General features: G+C 34.4%; 1 protein-coding gene across 1 annotated transcript; it reads right to left on the bottom strand.

The window, feature by feature from the left end:
* Window positions 1-14,122: 14,122 nt before the first annotated feature.
* On the bottom strand, window positions 14,123-25,368 carry LOC138129724 (probable multidrug resistance-associated protein lethal(2)03659). The gene is made up of 8 exons (XM_069046002.1): window positions 25,230-25,368; window positions 22,363-22,596; window positions 19,182-19,615; window positions 18,974-19,130; window positions 15,749-17,538; window positions 15,469-15,696; window positions 14,253-15,202; window positions 14,123-14,200 (listed from the first exon to the last, which is right to left on the bottom strand). Exons 1-8 carry the CDS (start codon window positions 25,316-25,318, stop codon window positions 14,177-14,179), a joined length of 3,906 nt encoding a protein of 1,301 aa, XP_068902103.1. The 5' UTR covers window positions 25,319-25,368; the 3' UTR covers window positions 14,123-14,176.
* Between the last annotated feature and the right edge of the window lie 1,094 nt (window positions 25,369-26,462).

Below are 26,462 nucleotides of genomic sequence, written 5' to 3'. Positions count from 1 at the left end.
TGGTCCATCCGAAGGGTAGCTCACTATTATAACATCGACAAGAGCACCGTGCAGAGGATAAAACACACTATTATGGTGTTCTAAAATATCAACGACATTTTATGTTGTCAAACTTACCTAACCTATATAAAAAATATGACACTTAAATTTCAAAAAGGCATCTTTACATGTGGAAAAAACTGTAATAAATTGACTTCTTGATTTTTGAGGTGTACTCGATAATTTTGAAATTAACTGTACGTCACAGGATGGCATTTTTCAAAATAAAATCGACCTGTTCGAGCGATTTTCCAAAAAACATCACATAACGCAACTATGAATTGTGTTCCAAACTTTATGTTCACACTGTATTGTCACTGGCATAATCAGTATACCGAAATTATAAAATACATACTTAATTATACAGGCTATTCCAGACATGCGACAAAATGTCGAGGGTCCAAGGTATATTAAGTAATTCGAGTAGTTTCTAAGAAACAACTTATATTTACATTTTCCAAAATTGTTATAAATTTTGCTGGTGCACAGTGCTGGTCCATGCCTAACAGAAATCTAAGTATAAAATGATTTTTAAAATGTAAAGGAACGAAGATCAAAAAAATTTTCCTAAAAATTAAAGAATAGTAAAATTTGGAGATCAACACAAATTATATCCAGTTCATGACTGACTGGAATAAGAGAAGAAACTCGATTTATGGCGATCTTATTTTACCTCAGCATAAGTTGGGTTTTAAACAGCGTAGAACTGAAAGAGAATCTCGTTTTGCTTTCTTAAAATGTAAGAAACTCATAATAAACAACCCAAAGCAAAACAAAAACACAGAAAGTTAATATTTTGTAGATATTCTTACACTAACTGGTCAAAATACTCAAAATCAGGTTCGTCACGTCACGTTTGTGTTATTAAACTTGCTTGAGCCCCTTAAATTATTTGAGGTGTAGTTGTATCCAAAGCTTCTTGCAATCTATCATCCAATTGTTGTAAAGTGTTTCCTGGTTTACTATGAACATAGGTGTGAGACCGGGCGATTTCGCTGGCCAGTTTATTGACCCATTACGTCTTATCCAACAGTCATTTTTATATATTTTTCATTTAATTTTGAAGGAAATTCAACCATAGATATGGATTTTTAATAATTTCATAACGATTTATTAACACTTGGTAATGAATATTAAATCGCAGCCCGCAGGCTGATGCTAAACCGATGTTGAAAGGCTTGTTGTTCTGGCCACATATGGTATTGATGAGAAACATTCATCCGTAAATAAAATACTTCGACATTCATAAACTGCAACAAGAGGAAGCGACGGCTCCAAAATTGATGCAGATCGCGGCAAACTCAATGTAGATCTAATCCGACCACAATCCCGGGCGAAAAGTGTATGATCTCTATACCGGGTGATTCAGATTGGTATTCGCGCCCCTATATCTTTTTTATTTTAAGAAAAAAGTATAGCAAACCATATATATTGGTAAATCGCTTATGAAACTACAATAGATGACGTTATCAAAACTTCCCTACGATGACACATGTCAAAGTTAGGACAGTCAACTTTTTTTTTAATAGTACATTATACATTTCTTAGTCTATTCTTGTAAAGCTTTTTTTTCTTCATTTGAATGTGTAAAAAAAGTTGACACTTGCAATAGGAAAAAATCGAGAAAAAAAAAAGATTTAATTTATTCGAAAGTGTTATTTTCTAAAGAGAGCTAGTTAGCCATGGAGACAATTGAATTTTGACATTAATAGCGTCAATTATTAAAGTACCTACATTTAAATAAATAGCTATGTTATAACCTACATTTAACTAAATAACTATGATATAACATCTGGCTTCGAAACCTAAATTCTTCCTGACTATTCCGCTTTGAAAGCATACACGATGAAAATATGTAGTTGAATTTTGATAGTGCATGAATGACATAATGAGTCTTGGGAATCGTATTCGAATTATTCGAATATTTGAATAGGTGACTATGTAAAATTCGTATAAGTGTAAATTCTAATATTCGAATAAAGTAAATTCAGGATGGATCGGGTATTTCACTGTGAAATAATTTTATTGTTTGGCTATGTAATTCTTAAAATACTGAGATGCAGGGAACCAACATAACGCGAATTTAGCATAGTAAATTCAGTATGGATTTGGTATTTCGTCCGAGTCTCAGTTTTCTGGCCGAGGCGCACCCGAGGCTTGAAAACAAACAAGGTCAAATAATTTTATTTTTTGGCTACGTGGTTGTCTTGTAAATAGTGACATGCAGGGAACAAACATAATGCGAATTTACAAATGTTTGGCTTACTAGCTTTTTAGAGAATATCGCTTTCGAATAAATTAAATCATATTTTATTATTTTTCTCGATTTTTTTCTGATGTAAGTGTCAACTTTTTTTACACATTCAAATGTAGAAAAAAAAAGCTTTACAAGAATAGGCTAAGAAATGTATAGTGTACTATTTAAAAAAAAAAGATGACTATCTTAACTTTGACATATGTCATCGTAGAGAAGATTTGACAACATGATCTATTGTAGTTTCACAAGCGATTTACAAATATATATGGTTTGCTATACTTTTTTCTTAAAACAAAAAAGATGTAGGGCCGCGAATACCAAACTGAATCACCCGGTATAATTGCTCCTGATGCAAAGTTTCTGGCTACATAGGTAAAATTTCTGAGTAGGTACGCTAGAGGAAGAATTATAAATTATTATTATAGATCAGGTCTTACTTGTCGCAACGTGTGACCGCTTTCGATGCAATTAAATCACCAATTTGACAATGAGAGATATCGAAGGTTTGGACTCTGCTGTCGTAGTAAAAGTTCAGGATACTAAAAATTGCAAATCGCGATCATTCACATTTTGGGAAAGTGTTACGTGGAAATTTGCAGAAAGTACATCGGATAGAATGGATAGCATTGTAGTCTTTACTAATATTATCGAAACTTCAAGTACCAATAACAAGGGAAGTAGAAATTATTAGTACCTTAAAATTTGAAGATTGTAACTGCAGGAAAAGAAAAATAAATAAGTGAGTTCATGTTAGATTTTTTTTGTGATCCGCTTGAAGATAAAATGGTATATATCATTCAGAGTAGAAGCTCTTTTTGTGCTTCGCCCAGTTGTCGACCTCAACTGCGTTTCGGTCTTCAATATCTGGGCTTAGCACAAAAAGAGACACTTCTACTCTTAATGATAAATATAATATACTAATCTGCGACTTTCCCTTACCATTCGCTGTTGTGCTTTTTGAGATATTAAACTTACTAGCATTGTTTCTAATGGTCAATATTTCATCTTCCTCAACAACAGCCTCTTCATTCGATGCAGTACAAGCCTCTCCTGGAATGCCACCAACTCCTTTTAATTTTTGGTGTTCACTTTACGGTTTTACGTAAATTATGCTATCAAAATGACAATTAAGAAATGACACGAGTTATGACTGTGAGTACAACAATGGATCAAATAATTCAAAGAGTTTTAGATATTAGCTACGGCTATTTATAATTCAAACCCATCGATGTGAAATGAAGGAATAACCTTATCTGCTAAACCAATTATCAAAATTCTTGTGATTGGTCAGCTAAAATCTTTTTCTATTGGAATGCCCTACAACTATCGACATTTTTCTTTGCATATTAACTGTTAGTTTTCACTCTAGAATTCGTTATTAAAATATTATGCGACAATTCTCTGACATCTGTTTATTTTGAAATGATAAGCATTGTATCTGCTCTATGAAAACAGGAAGGTAATGAAGAAATACCGTGCGATCATTTAAATTATAAATTAGAGCTGGCTGTGAATTTTCAATTAGGTTGGTACTATTGACAATTTGATTTAAAATTTGTATTGTCAAAGTGACGTTTCAAAATGTTTGATTTAGAACATACAATTTTTATTACTGAGAGTTATTTTAAAACGCTGAACGACAAGAGAATGGCGAATGGAAGTATTCTGTGGAGCACTGCGTTAATGATTTTCAAAACGCATTTCCTAATTTTCCTCTAGATTACCAAAAATTGGTCCAACAAATTTATAAATGTGGGGCGAAATTTCGTAGTGTTGGGACTGTTGGTCGAAAATCCTGTAGCGGAGCGCCCAAAAATAGAACTCCTGAGATTGTGGCAGATGTTGCAGCAAGAATGGAACAGTCTCCTAAAAAACCTCTCCGCAGGTTAGCCCAAGTGATGGACCTCTCATATGAAACTTGTCACAAAATATTAAAACAAGATTTAAATCTTCATCCCTATAAAATTACCGTCGTTCAAGAGCTACTTCCACGAGATTTTCCTGCGCGAATAAGATACTGTCAGTGGTTTTTGAATCATCTAAATTTAAACAATACCTTAGATTTAACATTCTTTTCCGACGAATCATGGTTCCACCTCTCTGGATAAGTAAACAAACAAAATATGCGAATTTGGTCTTCAATGAATCCTCATGAGTTTGTTCAATCGCCTCTCCATCCGCAGAAAATTGGTGTTTGGCTAGCCGTCTGTCGAAGACGCATATTTGGACCTGTTTTTTTTTTTGAAGGAACGATAAATGCTTCGAGATATCGAAATAATTTACTCGAACCTTTTTTCCAAAATCTTCATGATGACGAACTTTTACATGGATACTTCCAACAGGACAATGCATCAGCTCACAAGACAAGGGAAACTGTGGCTCGAATTCACGAGTTTTATGATGATCGAGTAATTCAATTTCCGCCTCGAAGCCTGGATTTTTTTTATTTTCCCACATCTCAAAAACACCATTTTTAAAAATAACCCGCACAATGTTGAAGAACTGCAAGAGGTAATTTCTAATGCATGTAATGCTATAACCGTTCAGATGTTGGAAAATGCATATCAAAATATGCAACGGAGGGTTAACACTTGCATCGAAGCTGGGGGAGAACACTTTGAACACTTTCTGTAATTCTCAATAGAGCTACATATTCCTTTATTGCTTTCATTTCCTTTAAATTAAAACGATTGAATATGAGAACCATCGCAAAGTTAACCATAACCACACATTTATTCAATAAGTCAATTGACATGCTGGGCAATCGTATAAAAAAAAAATCCCGCCTACTCTAATTTATACACAGGGTTGCGATTATGTATGGAACCGGATCCGTCCTGCTAAAACGGTTGAAGCTAGAACCCTGAAATTTTAAACAGACTTAGGACTCATTGAAAGCTACTTTTCAAATGTTTTAAAATATTTTTTTATCCATAAGTTTTCAAAATACAAAACCAACATGATTTTTTTTAAATGGGAACATGGGTGAAATGGGGCATCCTTAAAAAGCTTTTTTTTTTTTGAATTAAATGATATAATAGGTTTGGTGATTTCCTCGATAGAATGAGAAATGAAATAATCGAATTGCGACATTCTCTAGTGCCATAGGTTTGGTTTTCACTAATTTTTGACGGATTTTAATTTTTTTCAAAGATTCTGTCGAACAAATCACTAAACCTATTATATCATTTAATTTAAAAAAAGAGCTTTTTAACGATGTCCCATTTAACCCATGTGACCATTTAAAAAAAATCAAGTTGGCTTTGTATTTTGAAAACTTAAGGGTATTTTTCTTTGTTTTTAATTTGATTGTGGCTTTCCTAGTAGCTTTAGAACATGAGGGTTCACTTAAAGGGCGATGTCTTCGCTGAGCAACCCTCCTACCTTGTGTTCAAAATAAAAAATTGAGGGTATCCCAAATCCGAAGGAAAGGTTGGTTGCCTTCCCTGCAAATCTAGGATCAGTGGCGACCCTTGAAGGCTTCATAGCTATGGTATACTCAAAACAAGTCCATGGAGTGAATTTGCGAGAGTGCGTTTCTGATCCCTTAGACCTACCAAACTGTCGCCATTAATGATACCTTCTTTACTTAAATCGTTTAAAGGGACAGAAATAGAGTACAGGTCTGTGGATTCAGTAGTCCACACTGATGATTTAATCCACCATCTCGTAGAATTCCTTAACACCCTTAACCTCCTGGCCTCCTAGCCCTCAAAACTTCTCCTCAAAGTGGAAGCTCCAGTGTTGTTGCTGCGGAACGTCAACCCCCCAGACTTTATAATGCCATCACACTGCGAATGAAAATTCTCCACAGAAATGTTATCGATTGTGTTCACCAGCTGTGCTCGAGGGAAAGCGGTGTTTATACCATGTATACCTCTCATACCATCGGAATACCTCTCCGAGTTCAAGAAAGTGCAGTTACCCCTCAAGGTCTGCTTTGCTATGATTATTTACAAGTTGCAAGGACAGTCACTGAAGTTGACAGGGAGTAACTTGAGGGAGGAGTGCTTCTCGCACGGTTAATTTTATGTGACCAAATCTACAGTGAGTTCACCAGCGGTGAAAGTAGGGGATTGGAGAGTGGAGTAGTTGCTGACAAAACTTTTAATATACAGGGTGATTTTGAAAGTTGTGCAGATATTTTAATCACGAGCTACTGGCTTCATGCAGAACTCGGAAAAAATGTTTAAAAAATTCTATGTCGAAAAATAAAATGACATTTATTTTTTGAGCTACAATTTTTTTTAATAGCTTTTAATCTTCTACGTTGTCAAACAACCTCGTAGGTAAAATTTTATAAAACATGATATTATACAAGGGTGTATTTTTAAAATGTGCCGAAATTTTACCTACGGGGTTGTAGGACAACGTAGAAAACTAAAAGCAATTTTAAAAAATTGTAGCTCAAAAAATAAATGTCATTTTATTTTTTGACATAGAATTTTTTAAATATTCCTTCCAAGTTCTACATGAAGCCAGTTGCTCGTGATTAAAATATCTGCACAACTTTCAAAATCACCCTGTATTGTATCGAATGCGACACAACTAAGTCGCAGGCAAACAGCAAGTTGGTGATAATTTCACACATAAATTCTTGGTTATTATTGAAGTAATTTTAATATATCATCGATCGTAATCGTCGTAATGCCTTACAATTAGAATGAGTTTACACATGCTATTACACTATTACTATGATTTACGCTATTGCCCTTTGCAGATGATAGTTTCAAAACTGCATGGTTTTGTTAATGCGTATTTATACAGGGTGTGTTAAAAATGGCGCATAATATTTATAACACATGATTCTATGGTGAAATACAAACATTAAGTGCTCACAGGGAAATTTCACTTGTATATCATATTTTATAAAATGTACGCCAATGCGAAGTAACCTCTAGGAAACAAGAAACCGCATTGGTGTACATTTTATAAAATATGATAAACAACGTGTATTTTTAAAATGTGCGGAAATTTTACCTACGACGTTGTAGGACAACGTAGAAGACTAAAAGCAATTTAAAAAAAATGTAGCTCAAAAAATAAATGTCATTTTATTTTTTGACATAGAATTTTTTAAATATTTTTTCCGAGTTCTACATGAAGCTAGTAGCTCGTGGTTAAAATTTCGTCACGCATTTCAATAACACCCTGTATATTGATTTCGAAAAGAAATCTACACGTAAAACGTTATGATTTAAGGGGTGCTAGAATGTACATAACTTATCAACTTCTTTGACCCTCATCACAAATAATATTCTACTCAAATTTGGTAAAAAAATAAACATACTGTGTGGTCGAAGCAAAATAAAAATAAAACATGTTGGTCGCTGTGTTTTTTAGAAATCTACTTTTCCAGCAGTATCTTTTTTAGAACGAAAGTTCTATAAGTTTTATCTACAGGGTGCGTCTGCTTAAACTTTATATTTGAATATCTTCGTTATTTTAAATGACTGCTCAACGGTATTTAGTCTTAATAAAGGCTGCATTGCCCTCTTTACATAGGCACTACAAAAATTAACAAGGATCTGGACAGAAGAGCAATATTCAAGAAAAATATTAATGAAAAAAAATTATTTTCAGCATTTCCTAACATTATAACTTTTAACATGCATATCAAATGTTTCTGTGTAGATTTTCTGCCTAATAATCATCCTAGTGCTTATTATTGACAAATAAATTAATGTTAAATAAAGACAATTTTCAGACTTCATTCACCAGTGTGTATTTACGTAAAAAAGTACTTCACGGCTCACTGATTTACAAAAAAAAAACATAATTAATTTATTATTTGACAACGTCAAAGTAAAAAAGTTCGTGCAATCTTTGAAATAATCTTTTATACAAGATGTTGTTCTTAGAGCAAGAGGAAATTAATATTATTTTTACGTATGGAGAGTGTCACCGGTGCTATCGAGCCGCAGCAAGAATTCTTCAGGCCCGTCAAGAAAATGATAAATTTTCCGAAATGAATATCAGATGAATTGTAAAGCTGTTTGAAGATACTGGCAGTGTTAAAGAATTTCCACGAGTAAGGGATGCACTCCCCAAAAATATTAACTTTCAAAATGCCGTTGTTGATTAGGTAACTGAAAATCCACACACAAGCACAAGAGTAGTAGCGGCTACACTGAATGTCTCACAAAGCACGATTATTAGAACTTTAAAGTCTTTGAAATTTCATCCATATGAAATGATCCTGCAACAAGAACTTCACGGAGTTTTTATTCCAGAATTGAAAGGTGTGTGGAAATTAATGGTCGAAATAAATTTTGAGCATCTTATTTAGTTATAATTATTTTGAGTACATTTTTAAAATTTTCTTTGCTGCTAATTGTGTTACATTGTTGAATTTTGTCGGGGCGTAGAGCCACCCCCCTCCTTTCAGAACGAGAACCACCCCTGCGTCAGAATGACAGAGATTTAAGACGACAGCACCGAGATGGGTAGAACAGTCACGGTCAGAAGTCACTAAGTCATTTATCCAACATCTCGAGTACGGTCGTACGGTCCAAACAATTGTACATAAATGTAAATAAACGTTTTACACAAAACGATACGGTGTGTCAGTTCACGCGCGCCTACAGTCAAACCAGTGAAGCCTCCATTAGGCTGAGCTAACCCTGGAGCCCCATTTGGTTCCGAACAATTCCTGGAGCCCCCATTAGGCCCCAAACAAATTTATTGCAGATATTTTAATTGTTATTACAGTGTTTGCGCAATGGGATTTTTCCCTTACATTCTAAAAATAAACGTTATGTTCCTCCAATAAAATTTGTAGAAAATCAAAATAACCTAGGAAACACTAGTGTAACGCACGGTATGACTTTATACCGTAAGGGAAAATGCCTTGGCGCAAACTCACTATTATTTAGTATGTGCTTAAATTATTTATTCACCTTCACCCCCTCTTTAAGCTTGACGCACCCACCTCCATAATAGCCACTTTTATAAATAAAAACAAAAAAATTAGGAGGGTACCGGGTACCCCATGATTCATTGTTTAAAAAATAAAATTAATAACATTTAAATTCGTTTTATTGAAAACTTACTTTAAAATAGTTTAGTAAATTTTTCCAGAGAAGACTGATCCCTAGGATGCAGACGTACCTGCACCGGGGTTTGTACATACATACCTATTTGAATTTTTATTGTATTTTACCGAATAGTTCAGTAATAAAAGAATTTTAAATAAGATAACAATGCCCCGTCAAATTGACGTATCTAAATTATTTGCTGAAAAATGAGTAATCTGTGAAACAAATTCGTAACAACTTTTTACGCATAAACTCTGTTTTGAACATAGCTGGAAAATTAGTTCTTTTTAACACTAATTTATTGCGTAGTCATCAGTAAAAGTGTAGTAAAAACACTACAGGGAGATACAGAGGCCACAGCTGAATATGTTATACTCCGTAATCTGAGAAAAAGCTAAAAAAAAATTTTTTTACTGCGATTATTTTTCAAATAACTCTGTATCCTTGCAGGTTTCGTTAACTTTTGTTAAGCACATGTCAAGAGGTCATTGAGATATATAATATTGCTAAATATTGTTTACCTGAAACATTACATTTAATGTTAATAACATAATTACATAAACATTTTTGTTTTATAATACAAAAATTTCCGATAATATTGCGGAATCTGGAAAAGTGCCCCGAATGCTTGCAGCGTTTCCACGTTTACCTTAATTGATAATTAAAAAAGATATTCGGATATAAAGTTTTAGTAGACGCACCCTGTATTTTATGTACAGGATTATTATAAATGTTTCTAACATCGTAGGTGCTGTAGATACGCCGCTACGCCAACAATAGAGAGTTTTCGCGTTACGTTCCGTTAAAATAACCGGTACGCTATTCGCGAGAAATTACCGTAATCGATTATTGTAATAATGAATCGGTTACGCTATTGCCTAGCAACACCGGGGTTAGCGTACACGGTTATCTGAAAAACGTAACGCGAAAACTCTCTATTTACAATAACCCTGTATCTATTGTTCAATGAAACCTAAAATTGTTTTGTATTTGCGTCATACATCACAAGCTATATTTTTATTTGCCTCATGTTTGTGAGCTTTCCTGATTTCTCAAAGCGCCGGGAATTTAAAAGAAAATTGAAAATGCCATCAGGGAATACCAAACTTATCGCAAAAGCGTTAAAGGCGCTTTAATGATAACCGGATATCCTTTCATTCTGTCGCGGAAACTTTTTCACGTCCTTTTCACTTGGTATTTTTATAGATGCTACTTGCACACAACTCTTCTTATATTCAAGTGAATACAAAGCCCCCTTGAATTGAATCAAAATTTGAAAGGGCAGATTAATGAAATTTAAAATGTTTGCTAATTCGGTTAATAATTAATAGAGAACCTGGCCCACCACTAACGTCTCCTGCAGCCCCATTTAAAGTGGGTAAATTTTTAACCACTCGGCGTTCTCTGGAGCCACATTGCGTAACCTTGACCGTCGCGACGCCATTAATAACACCCTCCGCAGCACATCTTGCTATAGTAACTTAAAAAGCTTTTAGTATTCAGAACGCGAGGATGCGATATCAATCATTAACCACGATGGGGCTGACGTAACACACACAGTAATTATCGATTCGGTGGAACTTTTTACCATACTCTATTGGTGGGATAAGCCCTTCGCCTCTGCCGAAAAAGAAATTCCCGGGATCATTACGGAAAGGGAATCGAGATCTTTTGCCATAATACGGTTCTTTGCGAAGGGATGCAGAATATCAATAGTGGAATAATTACACATGAATAGATTCGGCGACTGGAGGGAAGGTTTTAGCCGACGGAGTGTTCCATTCAAATTTACTCATTACGTAAGGGCACCATCAAAATTTTAATTCTAATGTCACTTTGTTGTCGCGTATGTTCCAGTCTGTGTTAATTATGTCAGGAGCATCAAAGTGACAAATAAATGATGAGGCTTAAAACCCCAAACCCTTTTTTGTAAGTCAGGCATATTAAAGCAAAATCAATAAACGCTCCAATGTTGTAATAATAATTCAGTAGGTAAAGGGTTTCACACAGCTGCGGTGTTTACAAATCGTGTGAATGTAAGGTGTGCTTGTTTTGATACACATCTTTTGTAATTAATTACCAAACTACTCCTTCGTTCATATCCCGAAAATCATGTATGTAGTAGTAGTAGGTAATTTTTGTTTTCGTTTTAAAAAGTTTTTTTAAAGGTAAACAGATTTGCATTTGGTAGAGGAAGAATTCCCATGTGTTTGATAAAAAATTAATGTTGATCCTTCTTGGCAAAGTTTGTTAAATATTAAGTACGAGTAGTTTAGATTTCGCCTACTCTGATGCAATAAAATTTTAATCCACAACATCTACATGTGGGAGGTAACAATCTGAAACAACTTTCTTGTTCAACTTGGAGTGATGATCCTATTATACCGCGCGATCGAAAATAAAAAAAATCGAGAGGGCCGTGATTAATACGCAACAGTTGGTAAAAATTTAATTCAAATGTCATCAGATGTCATTACAATAGTAACTGTCATTATTAATTACTGACTATTAAAATTTGCTATTACAATATGTTCACTTTAGAGCAAAAAATTTTCATTGTGCAGTGTTACTTCACAAATGGAGAAGAGAAGAGACTTGAAAACGGCGAATGGTCTTATTCGACACCTCGAGTTTTTGAGGAATTTCAACAAAAGTTTCCGGACTTTCAAGACACTTACCAACAACTTGTCTTGATTATTTCGTTTTTCCATACCTGAAAAACAACGTGTTGAAAAACAGGCCTGACACAATTCCCGAATTAACGCAAGTAATTACTGATACCTGCAATTTAATTGACGTCTCGACTTTGCAAAGGTTATTTGAAAACATGAAGCGAAGAGTAACATTATGTTTTAAATCTCATTGTTTCATTGCACTAAGTGAGGAAATTCTTTTACAACCGACAGGTCTAACATAATTCACACCTTTACGAAAATCAAGATTTCAACGTTCTCAAAGTCACTAATCTAACTTTTAAGACTGATATTTAATAATTGAAATCTTAACGAATTGCCAACTGAAATTTTTGGTCACAGCTCGGGTCACAGCCAACTCAATTTTTTTTTCAATCTCACGGTAAAAAATTATCTAAATTAAAAAACTTATTTACAGAAGAGAAAAAATACTCACTCACTTCTGCTTTACTAAGTTTTTGATTTGATTTTTTTACAGGTTAAGTTCTACGATACACTCATAGGACAATAGTGTTATTTATTATACAGTAGTACCTTGCCTTCGAATAAATTCGGAATTAGAGTAAGCTCTGATTCATCTACATACAGGGTGTCTCAGCTAAGACTTTTGAGCCTCGGTTATTTGCCAACGGATTTTTATGAAATTTAAAATGCAGATATTTTAGACCGTGAAGGTTCAATTAGTAATAATAAAATTACCTCAAGTTAAAAAATGTAATTTTAACACATGTTTCCTTTATCGAAAATTATGCGCGATTATTATTAGATTGTTAGACATTAAAAAATAGGGGTCTACACAAACAATTAAGTAAATCACTTGTCTGATTCAACGAAAAGATTAGATTTTGTAGTTAAAAATTTAATGTAAAATTTGAAGGTATTTGAGCAGTTACCTTTTGAAACAATTGATGATTAATTGCCAAACAACATTTTGTACACCCTTTAAAGTCTGTCAAAATTGGGCGCGCTTTATTAGAAACGTCAAATTGTGAAAATTTATTGAAAATACTCTAAAAATAGACTACAGCGGCAGAAATTTCAATATTGTTGAAAAAGGAAAAAAAAATTGCCTATGGAGAGTGTCGTAATAACTTCAGTGACACCGTTCGTTTTCTCGTGGAACACTATCCAAATGTAGGCTTTACAAAATGTAAGGTTAAGAGAGTCGTCAATTTATTTGAAGACACAGGAAGCGTACGTGAAATAAATTACCTTGCTAAAATATCCGGATCGTGTTTTAGTCCTTTATGGAAGAATTAAAGCATCCAGTATAATAAATTACGTCCAAATGTTGTCTTTAGCTTTGTAAGTATTTGTAAGGTTAGCAAGATAAACGTCAAATATGTCACCTGCGCTTCTGCGAAAAGGGATGACCAAAATTCTGCACAATTGCGCGTTTGTTTCATACGCGTCTACGTTTTTGCATTTGCAGCCACGTTTAACACAGTTTTTTGCTTTTTTCTTGCAAACCAGACGTCTTTCAAGGACGAGTTTTTCCCTACAGCATTTTTTATTGACGATCAATTTTTTGATGTAAATCTTAAGTCATTCAACAATTTAAAAAGGCATGTAAAAATTACGTTTTTAAGACTTGGGTGATTGCATTAATGGGATTTTATTCTTCACATTCTAAAATATCTGCATTTTAAATTTCACAAAAATCCGCTGGAAAATAACTGAGTTATTAGACTCGAAAGTCTTAGCTGAGACAGCCTGTATAAATATGGTCCACAGAAAGTCCCAATGAATTTGCGGAATAGTTATTTACGTTAGAGTACGGGAGGTGTATTTTCCAGCACGACAACTAATTTCAGGCACGAGGCGAAGCCGAGGGACTGATTTGTTGGAGAGTAAATTTGTAGATGTGACCAGAAATTGTTAGGAAGTGCTTCTCAATAACAATTTTCTGTAGTAACGAGTATTTTTGAACAATTTTTCTACTGGTAACACCTAGAAGTGACAGAGTTCATCACACCAATTTAGCCTTAATTATTGTTTTTATTATAATTTAAAATAATATCAAATTCTACATATCATTTTTATTATAATTTAAATCTTATATTAAATATTTAATAACATACATATTAACTAATATCCACAGGGCACTACCGCCAAAGATGAAATTAATTTGTGGGTGTAAAACAGCATTCTTATGAGATCTTCTTAAAATAGCTCTACAACAAATATTGATAATTCGTTTTCAATACATATAAACATCAGTTCTACCTTTTCAGCTATGTTTATTAAACTTTCTGCAATTGTCTCAGCACTTTTATGAACATATTTATAAAAAAATCCATTCGAATTTTGCAGTAAATGATACGGATGATCAAATTCCACAACCTGTCCAGAGTCCATAACAAGTATCTTATCAGAATCCATCACTGTCATTAATCGATGTGCTACAGTTATTATGGTGCAATCCTTAAACCTTCTTCTGACAGTTGCCTGGATTAACTCATCACTCTTAAAATCGATGTTAGCGGTGGCTTCATCCAAAATGATAATTTTGCTATCTTTTAAGATAGCGCGGACCAAACACAACAGTTGTTTTTGTCCAACACTAAAATTTGAGCCTCCTTCACTAACAGATGTTTCTAGACCAGAAGGTAATTCAGAAATCGCATCTTTCAGTTCAACTTGTTCCAAAGCATTCCAAATATCGACGTCACTGTGTTCATTTAACGGATCCAAGTTTTTTCGCAAAGTTTCCGAAAATAAAACAGGATTTTGTGGAACTATTGAAATCACTGAACGTAGTGACGTTAACGATATCTCTTTGGTGTCGACACCATCGATTACCACTTGTCCATCGAATGGGTACAAGCGATAGAGAACTGAAATCAATGAAGATTTACCAGCTCCGGTCCTTCCGATAACTCCTATTTTTTCTCTAGGTTTTACATTAAATGATATTTTATTTAGAATTGGTGAATCGTCTGGGTCATAGCGTAAAGAGACTGACCGAAACTCAATATGTCCTTCTTGAGGCCAATGTTTTGGAACATCTCGAGATCCAAGATCGCCTTCTGCTATATTTTTTGTGTACTGTAAGATACGTTCAACCGACACAATACTAGTGTCCACTTCACTCCAGTCTTTCATAAGAAAGGACGACATTACTGTCATAATGGTAGACTGGGTAATGGCAAGGCCAATAAAGCTAACAGAAGCACCTAAAAAAATTATAACACACATAAGAATGCAATGTCAGTTAACACTTTATCTTTGTTTTTTACTAAATGAAGGTGTTAGAAGTCTTGGATTTTCTCATGGGCTGTGAGTTATATCTGCGCAAACGACGAATATCGGTCGGTCTCTAGTAAGCGCTACAAACCGACCGGAAAACATCGATAGTGGAATGTTTTTCACTGGTTTAATGCTCCGCCTTCGCGGAGATATTTCCAAGGTCACAGCCCATGAGAGAATCCAAGACCTCTACCTTCCACAAGAAAAGAGCTAAAAGTCACTACTGCAATATAAATGGCACATGTCATGTCTACCCAAAACCTTATAGTAGCATGACACGCCAGAAGCATATAAAGAGCAGAACTGTGTCGATCTTGGTGCTTGTCAAATTCCCCAACTAATATTTTTTGGACGTTGAATGCCTTAACGGAGGTGAGTCCTTGCAAAGAAGAGGCCAGGTGCGAAACAACAGGACCTCTTCCTAAAATTGTTCGATTCTTTTAATTAGGATTGAAATCGTTGTCTATACTCACTTCTTGCTTCTATTTTATTTATGGTTCGACTAACCGGTATAATAATCCATGCGAAGAAAACGAATAGAATTACGAGCACGACCATGGCAATGATTAACCAATAGTTCAAAATCGAGATTAAAATTAGGACACCAATTAGAGTGAAAAAACTTTGAACTGTTTCCATTAAGGCCAAAGGAAGGTTTTCGTCTACTGTTCCCACGTCTTCGGCAAATCTATTTAGAATTTCACCCGACTGATGTGTATCAAAGAATTTCATAGCTCCACGAATAATTTGCAGAAACATTTTCGTGTGCAGTTTCCTTGCAACTTGCATTGAAAATTTGACATATACCAAAGCACGTATTCCAGTTACTATGACGATAGTAATTATTAAAGCACCATAAATGTACAAGCAGCTGTTAAGCGTGAAAAACTTGACTGGTTTTTCTTTGTCTAAATTGACACTAACAATAGTGTTGTTCTTGTCTTGCTCCTGTGCCAAATCAACATATACAACAACCATATAATCAGAAAACAAACAAAGAGCTTGTAACAAAACGCATAGTAGGAAAAAAGCAACAGTAAAAATCCAGTTACCATCGTTTGTAAAGTAACCTTTAAAACCATTATTCACAGTAAGATTAGATTCTTCGATTTTGGATTTTGCAAAATTCTTAGACTCGTTCAAAGGAATTGTTTCTGTTTCAGCGTTGGATTCAGCTCTTTGTGTATCACTATCTTGTTGAGCGATCTTGAGGAAGATTTCGTTTTGTTGAGTTGTCAGTTCATCGTACCGTCCTTCAGCAGCAACGTGTCCCTTCTCCAACAAATAAATTCTGTTTGCTTTGTCAAGATATTGGATTTGATGGGTCACTAAAATGACGCATTTCTCTTTTAAATATCCCAAGATGCATTCATTGAATAAGTGTGTGGCCACATGAGCATCCACAGCAGCTAGAGGATCATCCAAGAGATAGATATCTGCATCTGTGTAAACAGCCCTGGCTAAATTAATCCGAGCTTTTTGACCTCCACTCAGCATCACACCTCTTTCACCCACCACAGTGTTTTCACCATAAGGAAAAAGGGAAAAGTCGTGTTCCAAAGCGCATACTTTTACAACTTTGCGGTATTTATTAGCGTCCAGAGCTTGTCCAAATAAAATATTTTGTTTTATGGTGGATGCAAAAATCCAAGCTTCTTGAGAACTGTAGGATATCGTTCCTCTTACCTCCAGTGTTCCATTCAATAATGGAATTTCTTTTAAAATTGTGTTCAATACAGTTGTTTTTCCACTACCAGCCGCCCCAACAATAGCAATTAATTGTCTTGGAGAGACACTTAAGGTCAATTTTTCTAAAGCGTAACTTGTTGAGGACGGATTCCATTTAACACTAATATCTCTTGCAAGAATTCCCTTTCTAAGGTGTTTGGAATCAGATATGATTTTATTATCGTAAGTACCGTTAGCGCCAGAAAATATAAGCTCTTCAGTGGTTCGTTTGACTTTCTTGACTTTAATATTTTCTTTATATTCATAATCACTGAGCAAAAATTCTTGAATTCTAGACACTGTTATTCTGGCCTCTACAAAAGTTACTAAAACTCGAGGCAAAATTGCAATTGTTGACACTCTTAAAATTTCAAATAGTCCGGCCAATGGAAATACTTTTTCTGCCGTTGTTGTTATATCAGTGAGAATTGCGAATATGAGATATAAAAATACAATTAATCTTTGTATAAAAGATTTTATAGAAATCATAAAAGTGCGAACGTAAGATACCGTTGTGATTTTTTCAATTTCTGACCTGCAAAAAATAAAAACCGTTATAGAAAAATCTAAATAATGATATAGGTATGTTGTTACGTTTAGGTTAAGATTTTCAAAGTTTAATAAAATGTTGGAGAAGAATTTGAGGAGATAGCTAAAGTTTATTGCAACAGAATATTATCTTAATTGAGGGAAGAAAGAAGAAAGTAATTATTAATAAACACAATTGGGAAGATTCCCGTTTTCATTATACAAAGTGTCTATAAAAGAACGTAAGTATATCAAGAGTCCTGTGAAATTCGAATATACATATTTCATTTTTGCCGCTCTGCAGCATATTATGGTACCAAATAAAAAAACAGGAAGAAAAATCTGGAAGTGAATGTTGTGAAAACGGAAATAATGGTCTTCAATAAGAGAAAGAGGAAGAGTGAGGAGAATGAATGGAAGTAGGAAGGAAGGAAAGTAGAACGAGTAAGCGAGAGTTCAAATATTAGGGCTACAGATTCAACGAAAGAGCCACGGATAAGGCACACATCAGAGAGATAATGACGAAGGCAAACAAGGTAGTGGGATGTGCTTGGAGAATAGGAGAGAGAAAGCGAGGAGATGATTTCAGGAGGAGAATGATGATGTTTTAGAGCATGGTAGAGACGGTATTAATGTACGGGACAGAGATCTGGGGGTGGAAAGAACATGAAGGGGTGCTAGGAGTGGACAGAGAAATGCCAGGTTACATAGTAAGGGAAGAGTGTAAGAGGAACAGGCTGAGAGTGAAAGGGAGAAAGAAATAGGAAAGTTTGAGGATAACATAGATGGAAGGGAAGAGTGCATTATACTGACAGAATCCTGGAGAGAAAAGAAAAAGAACACGGAGAAGAAGTAGAGAGAGAAATACTATCAGAGGAACGGGTATGCCAGTGAAGAAGTGGAAAGATTGAGAGCAAGAGGAAGAAGGATGAATGTAGAGGTCAGAGCTGAGTGAAACTGACAAAGACACAGACAAGCAAGAAAGAAAGGAGAGAATCAAAGAATCCAGATACAACAGGGAGTATGAGAGGTGTAGAACAGAGGAAATTCCGGAGAACCTGGAAGGGAGAGTGCAAGAGAAAGAAAAATGATAGCGAGATTCAGATATGGAAACGAGGAGAGAGAAAACAGGTATTGGACCGAAAGAGAGGAAAGAAGGTGCAGAATGTGCTATGAGGAGAGAGAGATGATCGAGCTGGAATGGATGTAGCGAAATGAGAGAGAGGGGGATGGAAAGGAAGGGAGATGAGATGGATGAAAGATATATGGAAGAGGAGGGAAAGGATAGAGTAAGAAAGGGAGGGGGGATGGGAATTAAAAGAGTTAATTTTGGAAATGTTTGGAATTGTTAAAAGATCCGAAAGCCCTTAGGGCAAAATAAAGCATTTGATCCTAAATAACAATTAATGTAAAAATTGAAACGATCAAAATTCACTACATACTCTCTAGCTGTTTCCACCACTTTGACGAAATATTTCTCCCAAGTGTACATCTTTATGACCTGTATCCCAGCAATTATTCCATTCATTAAGCGTACTCTGTAGTCCGTCTTTACCGCAATTTTCTTTCTGTAAGTTGAAACTTTTTGTGACGCATAACCTGAAATGTAAAAATGATGAATGGACCAAAAATTAATGTGAACAGACCTACATATAGCAAAGGCTGCTAGTATTAATAGTCCTATGCAAATTATTGCTACATGACCGCATGTAACATCTACGATGTATATACCAAGAACTAGTTCAACAGGAGTGATCCACAGCAAGAAAGGGAGAAACGGAAACAAGCCATCGAAACGTTTCAAATCGTTAGATAGTAAATTGATAATTTGGCCAACGGTTGTTTTGACAAAGGTGTAACTAGATAGTGATAACGAGTGTCTGTAAATTAAAGAGGCGCAGGCCACTCTCACTTTCATCCCCAAAACGAGTAGTTCAAAGACTAGAGAGTTCAACGTGATCACGTATAAAGTAGCCAGCAAGGCGAACAAAGCTGCATACATGTACGCGTCTTGTCTACTTACGAGAGGTTCTTCTTTTGCAAAATAATCCAACAGTTTCTTCAGACAAAACGGTTGGAATATCCTAAAATATGTATTTTATTTAATGTGGATAGAGAATTTACTGATTTTTTTAAAATGAAGAACATGTTAATTGAAACAGCAGTTAATGGTAATATAGCGGGTGTCCCAGAATTGCCGCATGATATTTTAGTAGCGTATTCTGGAGTGAAAATCAAGACTAAAATTGAAAGAAAAAATGTCGAGGGTCCAATAGTATCTATACCGTAAGCGATTTTCGCTGACCAATCATAAGACCTTTGTTAATTGCTTTATTAGGTAAGCTCATTACTTTATTTCATTTCCATGGATTTTCATAATACGATAAAATTCTTTATTTTTCACTTTAGTATAATTGCATGATAACTCCTAGGATACGAAATACGTAAACATGTCCATACAACCGGAGAATAAAACAGGGCGTAATAAGAATAAGCGGGCGTAATAAGAATAAGAAGGGCGTAATGAATTCATAACGCCCCCATCAATTCATAATTGCAAAGATGCCAATTTTTATTTTATTTTTTTTTAAGAACACGTATGGTGAAAAATAAAATCTTGTATGCACCACGGCGTCACCGAATGATTACACCCATCGTTCTCCGGGCGTAATCATCGTTGTAACACCCTTGGTGCATAAATAGCTATTGAATTATTTGGCCCGCTGTAATCGAATAATAAATACATTGTGACATTTCTTAACGTCATTTTGACAGTATAATTTTTTCTTAAAATCGAAAAGTGAACAGTTTTGAAAATGTTTACCACTGCAGAGTACTATGATATGCTCATAGTTTATGGAGCATGTGGTGAAAGTGCTTACGCAGCCGTAGAAGCTTACGCTGCACGTTTTCCTTTTCGAGAACATCCAACTGTAAATGTATTTTTGCGTTTGGTGAATCGCGCTAGGAATACGGGGAATTTAGTACCTCAAACTGAAGGAGTTGATGGTGTTACACGAGAGGCTCGCACTCCACAAAATGAAGAGGCTGTTCTTCAGGCTTTTGAAGAAGACGGAACGCTAAGTATTAGAAGCGTCGCTAGTATGTTTGACATTTCAAAAAGCTCAACACAGCGGATTCTAAAGGATAATCGACAACACGCTTATCATTATACGCGTGTACAAAATCTCTTGCCTGAAGATCTTCCTCTCAGAGTGCAGTTCTGTGAATGGTTACTGCAACAACATGAAGCAAATCCCAACTTTGTAAAAATTATTTTATTTACGGATGAATGTTTTTTCTCAAGGAACGGAACATTTAACATTCATAATTATCATGTATGGGCAGACGAAAATCCACTGCAATTCATGTTAATGCATTTCAACATCGGTTTAGCATTGATCTGTGGGATGGGATTTTAGGAGATTCATTGGCAAGTGTTGATAAACAAACGATTATCAGATAAAATATCGACTGTAGAGTTTCAGGTTGGTCCGTTTGAATTTCCTCCAAGATTAAATGGTGAAGTCTATGCCAATTTTCTTAATGATGAATTGCCTGATCTTCTAGACGATGTGCCATTGCAATTCTTGGCACATCCCTGGTTTCAACACGATGGTGCTCCAGTGCATTATACAAAGCAAGCTCAACAAGTCCTTGATAGAAGATATCCTGATTCTTGGATAGGACGTGGTGGGCCAATAAATTGGTCGGCTAGTTCGCCTGACCTCACACCTTTAGACTATTTTTTGTGGGTCACATGAAAAACTATGTTTATCGTGAACCGGTGAACTCTTTAGAACAACTGGATGATAGATTGCATGAAGCTTTGGCAACAATTACACCTCAAATGATTCAAGGCGCCCAAGCAAGCTTAATAAGACGAACACGCCTTTGTATTCAAATTGGTGGAGGTCATTTTGAGCTGTATTATGGTTTTTGATTGTTTATTAAACTTTTTTTTAATTCTAAAAAAACATTGCATTTCTGTTTTGCCCTGCTTAAAAACCAGCTTTTGTTAAGGTATTATTCCAGTCAAACATGAACCTCAATATTTTCCCCTAATTTTAAGAAGTGTGTTAACGTTTGTCAGCTCAACATTTACGCTTTCATCTTAGGGTGGCGTGCCTCAACGCAGCAATTATAAAAATAATGTCACATTGACACTTCATTTCTGTCAAGTACAGTGGACCAGCTAAATTTATAAGAATTTTGAAAAATGTAAATATAAGTTGTTTCCTAGCAACTAGTCGAATTAGTTAATATACCTTAAAACAGGTTGGAAAAAGCTTCACACGATTGGTTAATTTCAATAGTTTACCATTTAAATACCCTACGGTCCTCGACATTTATTCTTTAAAATTTAGTCTTAATTTTCACTCCGGAATACGGTATTAAAATATCATGCGGCAGTTCTGGGACACCCGGTATTTTGACCCCCTCTGGACTGCTCACTAAAATGTATCCACTAAGTAAATATTTAAAATGATACCTACTCTAGTAGCTATTCTTGTAATAAAAGTAATAAACGAATGTAAACCAATGTGATAAAATTCTGCTTATTTACAGTGTTTGTCTTTTGGTTTTCCTATTTTGTCAATTGTATTTCACTATTTCTCAAAACTAATTCCTATTTCTATTAAATGTCAAAGTGACGTAAAGATGAAATAGTTTTGAGAAATAGTGAAATACAATTGACAAAAGGGGAAACCCAAAAGCAAAACGTTAACTCTTAACCAACACCAAAGTGTTAACTTCTAATTATGTATTATTTAGAATTTAGCAAATAATTTAAAATAATCTCAAAGTAATGATTAATTAGAGTACTCACAACAGAGCAATTTCACTAAAAAAATGAATTATTCCGTATGTAAAGAATTCAGCCCAGAACGTCTTGATCAATGCTTTCAATAAAGATGGGTTCTTTCGTGTCATTTTTTCTTGATTCCAAGCGTTTTCCAACTTGTCTCCGAGCAATGAGGACTCATGGTGTTTAAGTGGTCCGTGCAAATCTTCCTCTTCAATGTTCTTTCGTAGACTTTTAAGAAAAATTGGTAATTCCCAGCTAAATGATGTCAGAAAAAAACAATTCAAAGTTTTGGTTTCAAGTCATTCGATATACATACTAGGATTTAAAAAGAAAAGGAGCTTGTGATATTTTTGTCATGGAATGTTATCAACTTAGAGCACATCCAGTGTTTATTTATACCGGGTGATGAAAAAAAAAGTGGAAATAATTTTGAAAACACTTCAATACCAACTAAATTTAAAAAAATCTTGCTTCCACTTTTTGACAGATGAACATCAACTTGTTTTTTTTTTCAAATAGCACTGTACATTTTTTTAATTCAGTATTGCAGAGATTTGTTTTCTGAATATAAAAATGCAAAGAACTATAACCATTCATTAAACAAAAGTCAAGAAATTAAATAGTTAATGTACAAAATTTAAAAGTCAAGTGACCAAGGTAAACAATAGAAAAGTTTGTCCTAAATGCTCGAAATTATTAAGTAAGCTCTGGATATATGTCAGTCACGGTCACGTCATTTATGTCAGTTATGTCCATATGCCCATTTTAAAATAATTTGAATACACATACACACATAGAATGTTTAGATACATGATCTCTTTATTCCAGCCTTTACAACTCTTTAGGAGACATACAAAAACTCCCTCCGTTTTTTTTAATGATTTATTATTCAGTATTTATCATGTTCTGTAAAGTTTGGGCGGCAGTTTGAAACACCTGTATGACAATAACATTTTTATTATTTCAGCAATAAACACGAAAAATTAAGAGAAATCCAATAAAATAAAACTGCATAAGAGATTTCTGATTTTTAAAATATTATTTGCTAACTCTTGAAGAATGTTTTTGCTTGAGCATTTTTCTATGAATAAATATTATTATTACTATTCCTCCGCCACCCGGCGGCACGGCAATTTTGCCGGAGTACATACACTATTACGAATATTACTATCAAGTAATAGTGCAGTGCTTATCAACATAATTACCGGCGTCTCGCCTCCACATTTTGACTTTGTTGTGTTTTATTATGTTTTGTGTCAATGTTAAGGAACTTCCTCACGATATGACATGAGTATAATAATATACCTTTTTGAATTTCAACTACCAATGTGTTATCTAAATCCAGAATTTTTAAATTTTTAAAAAGAGATTGCGATACTATTCCCGTTGCTGAAATAACAAGTGGTAAAATCGAAATGTCATTCATGACATTTGTTATACATTGGACGTAAAATGGAATAATTTAGAATGGCATTTACTAATAGTGAAAAAACCGATACGGTAATTTTTGATGTATTACTCAAAATTTTATTGTCAAGAGCCTTTTGACACCGGAATCTTCCACCGGTTAAAATATGTGTGAAACTATATGAATCACCCTGTATGTAAAAAATTCAGCCCAAAATGTCTTCATCAGTGCTCTCAATGAACATGGATGCTTACGTGCCATTTTTTTGTATTACTTATTATAGTTCTTCGAAAAAGTCTTGAAAAAATAAAATTAAAGACTAAGCTTAAGGAAGATATGATTGGTGTAACTTAGTTCTGTCTTATCTATTCGGTTTTAATTTGTATCAATTTCTTGTAATACATTCAATAATCTTATGTTGACAGTTATGCCCCACATAAACATGTTATACTTAAGAAGAAAAATCTAGTAGGTATAATGCATTCATTTTTGTAATGACAAACTAACTGGAACTTTTTTTTTTGTTAGATTTTTTTACAAAATAAATGAAAATCAGACAGTTGGCAATGATTTAAATTGTCATATTATTGTCACTTGTCACTGCTAAAATGAATGAATTGCCAAAACGGAGTAAAGCATCAATAAGCAAGCAGACCAACCAGCACATTTTAAAGGCTTTCAACAAAATAAAAGAAAGTACTCATGGAGATAACGGAAACGCAAGTACGAAAAGTACAAAATTGTAGAAGCAGTGGCGGATGTTTTTTCGGTAAATTCTAATCTAAAATAAAACTCTCCCTAAGTGCTGTACAGGCTTCAGGCCCAGAAGTAAGTACAAAATTTTAAATGAAGGACAAGGACAAGGCTTATGGGAAACTTTAGCATCCATGACATATCCCCAATTATGTATTGTTAATTAGGTTGAAGATTCCGATTCGGACTTAGAAAATAGCGACGATGACGAGGATGAGTAGCAAAATGCAAAATTATTTCATTGTTACGTTCAACTGCCTTTTCGTATTTGTTTAGTGCAACTTTGCTTTTTTTTTCAAAATAATTTAACAAATTTAATTTCACAATACTTTGATTGGGACCAGTTTTGACAGAACAAATGGCGTGACCCATAACCTAACTTTTTAAAAGCCCAAATTCGCGGTAAAAAGATGTGTTCACAAGACAAAAGTTACTAAATTTAGTAACTTTAGTTCGTCATTACAAAAATGAATTGATTATATATGCTGTTTGTTGTCTTTTTACACGAATAACTAAATGTTTAGGTCGTACAAAAATACCTAAATGCCGTCGGACTAAAGTGCCTTTTCATTCTTCGTCGCATTATGAGTCTCGCTGCGCTCGTGCAATCAAGATGAAAAGATACATTTTACTCCCTTGTCACATAATATACGACTTTATTACTAAGTCATGTTAGATCTGACGTAAATTATAAAAGCTTTTAACATTTGGAATTAATCTTACTTACCAGAAAAACAGCCGTAATAAAAAATTTGCTTTTTCTCCAGGAAGAACTTTTTGTGATCTAACCACTTCAATCCCGTCTTGATCTTCCATATTTTTTAATACATTTTGTAATACTTCAGCAGACACGTTTGTCAGGTTTATTTATGACTTTATGAGTCACAACTACAAACCGCTAAAGTTTTTCATAAAATGATAGGTATATGGCAAGCGAGGTTATCTTGTTCAAAGACATAACTCTGATAATAATAATAACAGTTATTAAATAAAAAAGTTATTGCTATGTTAAGCACATAGCAACTCGTAATAGGAATTATTTTTAAAATAACAAATATTTAAAAGTACCTAATATAAGTTAAATTAGCAGTATTCGTTTCGTTGTGTTTCGTGATTTCTGTGTTGTTTTCTATTACATTAAAATCAGTTCTTTTCTTCTCCAAAGCTGAATATACCATAATAATTCAAATAAAGGCGTATTTAAAATGCCCCGATTTCAGACGCAAATGATACACATCAGTAAAATTTCTAACTGTAAGTGATAGTTCTTCTGCATACACAAACAAAAATATCTGCTCTAAAAAAATCCTTACAGTATTCAGTGTTGTAGACTTGATTTCGAACTTCTGAGAGGCACTTGGTAGAGTTCAGAAGAGCAGTTAAAATCCGGAAATATTTGAATTAATGAATTTAATGTTAGCGTATCTTCTTTTCTTTAATACGAGTATGTTGTGCCAACACCTTCTCCCCACTTCTAATCTCTTTGTTCCAATAGTTCCTCAATTTCGGAATTACATGTTATTATAGCGCCTTTTTTTCTTTTCTTGTCACTTTCTGCCTTCCATTTTGCTTTCACTTTTTTGTTGTTGTCCATTCTTGTTATATGACCTAGCCATGATAGTTGTTGTCTTTATTCAATTTTTTCTTGTACTGGCACCACATTTAATTATTTTCTGATGTCTGTGTTTCTGATACGGTCTCTTCTGGTAGTACCTGTAAACTGCTCTTAGGTAGTTCATTTCGCATGCTTGGATTTTGCTCTTTAGGGTTTTGTTCATTGTCCATATTTCGCAACCATAGATTAAAACCGGTATACCGGGTGTAGAATTAGTTTACGAGACATAGGATTTTACATGTAAAAATAAAGAGTTTCAATTATTGGCTCCCCTCACAATTTTATGGCAAAATAGTTAAAATGAAAGTTAGAGAGAATTAAAATTACCGTCTAATTTCAATCTTA

This window comes from Tenebrio molitor, chromosome 4 (genome assembly GCF_963966145.1).
Source record: "Tenebrio molitor chromosome 4, icTenMoli1.1, whole genome shotgun sequence".
Classification (NCBI taxonomy): domain Eukaryota; kingdom Metazoa; phylum Arthropoda; class Insecta; order Coleoptera; family Tenebrionidae; genus Tenebrio; species Tenebrio molitor.
The sequence above is the reverse complement of the archived record's forward strand: the minus strand, read 5'-3'. Positions and strand labels throughout refer to the sequence as shown.